Source organism: Musa acuminata, chromosome BXJ1-2, assembly GCF_036884655.1.
Source record: "Musa acuminata AAA Group cultivar baxijiao chromosome BXJ1-2, Cavendish_Baxijiao_AAA, whole genome shotgun sequence".
NCBI classification, from domain to species: Eukaryota; Viridiplantae; Streptophyta; class Magnoliopsida; order Zingiberales; family Musaceae; genus Musa; species Musa acuminata.
Window position 1 is genome coordinate 27401635 of NC_088328.1, and position 3618 is coordinate 27405252.

The following is a 3618-nucleotide window of genomic DNA, read 5'->3' on the forward strand; positions in this document are numbered from 1 at the left end:
ATGGAGAAACGATCGAGATTGGAGCCCGGGTCCCAAATCACCTTCAGAGTAGAAGAAGCCAAGTTCCCGAACCACGACGACGCACTGGTGGTCTCGGTCCGTATTGCCAACGCACGAGTGAAGAGAGTAATAGTTGACACCGGAAGCTCCGCCGACGTGCTATACTTCGAAGTTTTCAAAAGGCTGGGTATCACAAAAGGAGATCTCACACCACTGGCATCATCACTCACGGGATTCATGGGGGATTTCGTTTCTCCACTGGAGACTACCTTGCTCCCCATTACCATCGGGGAGGAACCAAGGACCGAGACGATAATGACCACCTTCATAGTGGTCGATTTGCCTTCTGCCTACAACGTCATTCTCGACCGACCAACCCTCAACAAGCTGAAGGCAGTTATCTCCACCTACCACCATGCCTTGAAGTTTCTGACTTCCTCTAGGGTTGGAGTGGTCCGAAGCGACCCAAAAGAATCCCGACAATGCTATCTGACGGCAGTTACTATGCCGAAAAGGCCACGACCCATCCAACCTCCCCTGGACCCCCGCAATGACTTCAAAACACCACGACACTCGGAATCGACGGAGCAATTGGTCGAGGTCCTCCTGAGAAGAGGTCGACCCGACAAGGTTGTTAAAGTTGGGATGACATTGCCAGAAGCGGACCAAATACAGCTTGTCAATTTTTTGAAAGAAAATGCTGACGTATTTGTGTGGTACCCGGAGGACATGCTTGGGGTCAACCCACAAGTCATGCAGCACCACCTAAACATCTGCCATGAGGCACATCCCATAAAGCAAAGGCCGAGAAAATTTGCTCCAGATCGGCAAAAGGCGATCGATGACGAGGTGGACCGCCTCATGGGCGCAAGGTTTATATCCGAGGTGAGATATCCTCGGTGGTTGTCAAATATAGTCTTAGTTAAGAAGCCGAATGGAAGCTGGAGGATGTGTGTCGACTATACTGATTTCAACCGAGCATGCCCCAAAGATTGCTATCCACTCCCGAGGATAGACCACCTTGTGGACGCCACTGTAGGACACGAACTCCTCACATTCATGGATGCATTCTTGGGCTACAACCAAATTCAAATGGCACCATAAGACCGAGTGCACACTGCTTTCATCACTGACAAAGGGGTATACTGTTACAAAGTGATGCCCTTCAGCCTGAAGAATGCTCGAGCAACATATCAGAGAATGGTCAATAAGATGTTCAAGTAGCAACTCGGGAAAAATATGGAAGTCTACGTCAATGACATGATTGTCAAGAGCAGGTCGGAAAGCACGCATCTGACCGACTTGGCTGAAACCTTCCGTACCCTCAGGCAATTCAACATGCGCCTTAACCCTTCGAAGTGCACTTTCGGGGTCGGTTCCGACAAATTCCTCAGATTCATCATCCACCAAAGGGGAACAGACACCAACCTAGATAAAATCTGGGCCATAATGGAAATGCAGTCCCCACGATCGGCCAAGGAAATACAGCAACTCACCGAGAGGCTAGCGACACTCAACCAATTCATGTTGCACTCTGGAGACAAATGTCTTCCTTTCTTCCGAGCCCTACGCCAAGCTGACGTATTTACATGGACCCTAGAGTGCGAGCTGGCCTTTGAGAATATGAAGGCGCACCTTAGATGACTACCATGCCTTGCCTCGCCTAAACTGGGCGAGACCCTTGGCCTATACTTAGCAGCTTCAGAACAAGTCGTTAGCTCGGTGTTGGTTCAGAAAGCACGACAAGCTGTCTACTATGTTAGCCACGTCCTTGCCGGGCTCGAGGAGCGATATTCCCTGATCGAGAAGTTGGCGTTGGCACTGATAAAAACATCTCGAAAGCTACGACCATATTTCTAAGCTCACACGATAAAGGTGATATCCGACCAATCACTCCGACAAATCCTCTCCAAATTCGACACATCGAGAATTCTGTTATGATCGAGCTCGGAGAATTTTGTTAGAATTGAGTCGGCACTAAGAGGGGGGAGGGGGGGGGGGGGGGGGGTGAATTAGTGTAGCGGATGAAAACATCGATTTTGAAAGATCTTCATTTCGATTACAACCGATCTCAGAAGATATTAACTTGAAAGCATAGTGAGAGTAAGAAATTAGTTTGCAATGTAAAGTAGATTGCAATAAAGATAAATAGCAAAATAGAAATGCAAACCGATTTATAGTGGTTCGGTCATCGTGACCTACATCCACTCCTAATTCCTCTTCACTCGAGGCCATCAACTTCCACTATCAATCTTCTTTCAATGGGCAAAGATCAACTACCCTTTTATACTCGATTCTCCTTTTAACAGGTTTAGGAGAGAACATTTACACCCCCACTTACTCCTCTCTTAAACCACAATAATACTTAGAACTTGAAAGGAGTTCTCACAAGATTACAACAACGTTTTTGTACTCGATGCCATGATGTGCTCGAGTAGTCCACCTCGACCAAATAGTACCTCAATGGTACACCTCGGTCAAACAATGTTCAAGTTGTGCACCTCGGGCAAACAGTGCCTCATTGGGGCACCGCGACAAAATAACGTCTGAGTGAAGCACCTCGGCCAAACAGTGCCTCAATGGTGCACCTCGGTCAAATAGTGCCTGATTTGTGCACCTCGACAAACAGTGCCTCAATAGTGCACCTCGGTCAAACAGTGCCCGAGTTGTGCACCTCGGCCAAACAATGCCTCACTGGTGCACCTCGGCCCAAAAGTGCCTTAATGGTACATGTCGGTCAAACAGTGCCTGAGTTATGCACCTCAGCCAAATAGTGCCTCAATGGTGCACCTCGACCCTCGGCCAAACAGTGTTTCAATGGTGCACCTCGGCCAAACAATGCCTCGTTAGTGCATCTCGGCCAATCCAATGCCCGAGCCACGCCTCGCGGCCAATCTAATGCCCAAGTCGCATCTTGGCCAATCCAACGCCCAAGCCACGCCTCACGACCAGTCTATTGCCCGAGTTGCATCTCGGCTATTCCAACGCCCCGGCCATGCCTCACAACCATTCTAATGCCCAAGTCGCATCTTGGTCAATCCAATGCCCGAGTCACGCCTCGTGACCAGTCTAATGCCGAAGTCACATCTCGGCCAATTCAATGCCTGAGCCATGCCTCGCGGCCAGTCTAATGCCTAAGTTGCATCTCGACCAATCCAACGCTCGAGCCACACCTCACGGCTAGTCTAAGGCTTGAGTCGCATCTCGACCAATCTAACGCCCGAGCCATGCCTCGCAGCCAGTCAAATGCTTGAGCCACACCTCATGGCTAGTCCAATGTTCGAGTTGCATCTCGATAAGTCCAACGCCCGAGTTACATCTCGGCAAGTCCAATGCCCAAGTAGTGTTGCTTGACTAGTCCATCTCCCAAATAGAAGCTCACAATCAACCGACGATCGAACCACCACTCCTTGTACGATAGCCAACCCAGCCAACAAAAGTCACCAAGCCATGCCCCGAGCCCCCCCGCGCCCCCCCACCCCTCATGTGGAACCCGGGGCACACCTCTTTGGGGGTGAGAGAATGATAGGGCATATTTTAGCATTGCCCACGTGGACCCAAGCAAGCAGACACAACGATGCAGACGTGGAACCTCAAGTACGATGTAATGCCCAGCAC

The 3618-nt window shown here is 50.0% G+C and overlaps 1 protein-coding gene across 1 annotated transcript; it reads left to right on the forward strand.

Annotated features, from left to right (window-relative positions):
• Positions 1-1104, forward strand: LOC135611986 (uncharacterized). Its single transcript, XM_065107669.1, has one exon. It carries the CDS (start codon positions 1-3, stop codon positions 1102-1104), a length of 1104 nt encoding a protein of 367 aa, XP_064963741.1.
• The last annotated feature ends 2514 nt before the right edge of the window (positions 1105-3618 follow it).

Bases quoted from the DNA above. Each gene is read 5' to 3' on its own strand.
- LOC135611986 (XM_065107669.1), top strand. From the start codon at position 1: ATGGAGAAACGATCGAGATTGGAGCCCGGGTCCCAAATCACCTTCAGA.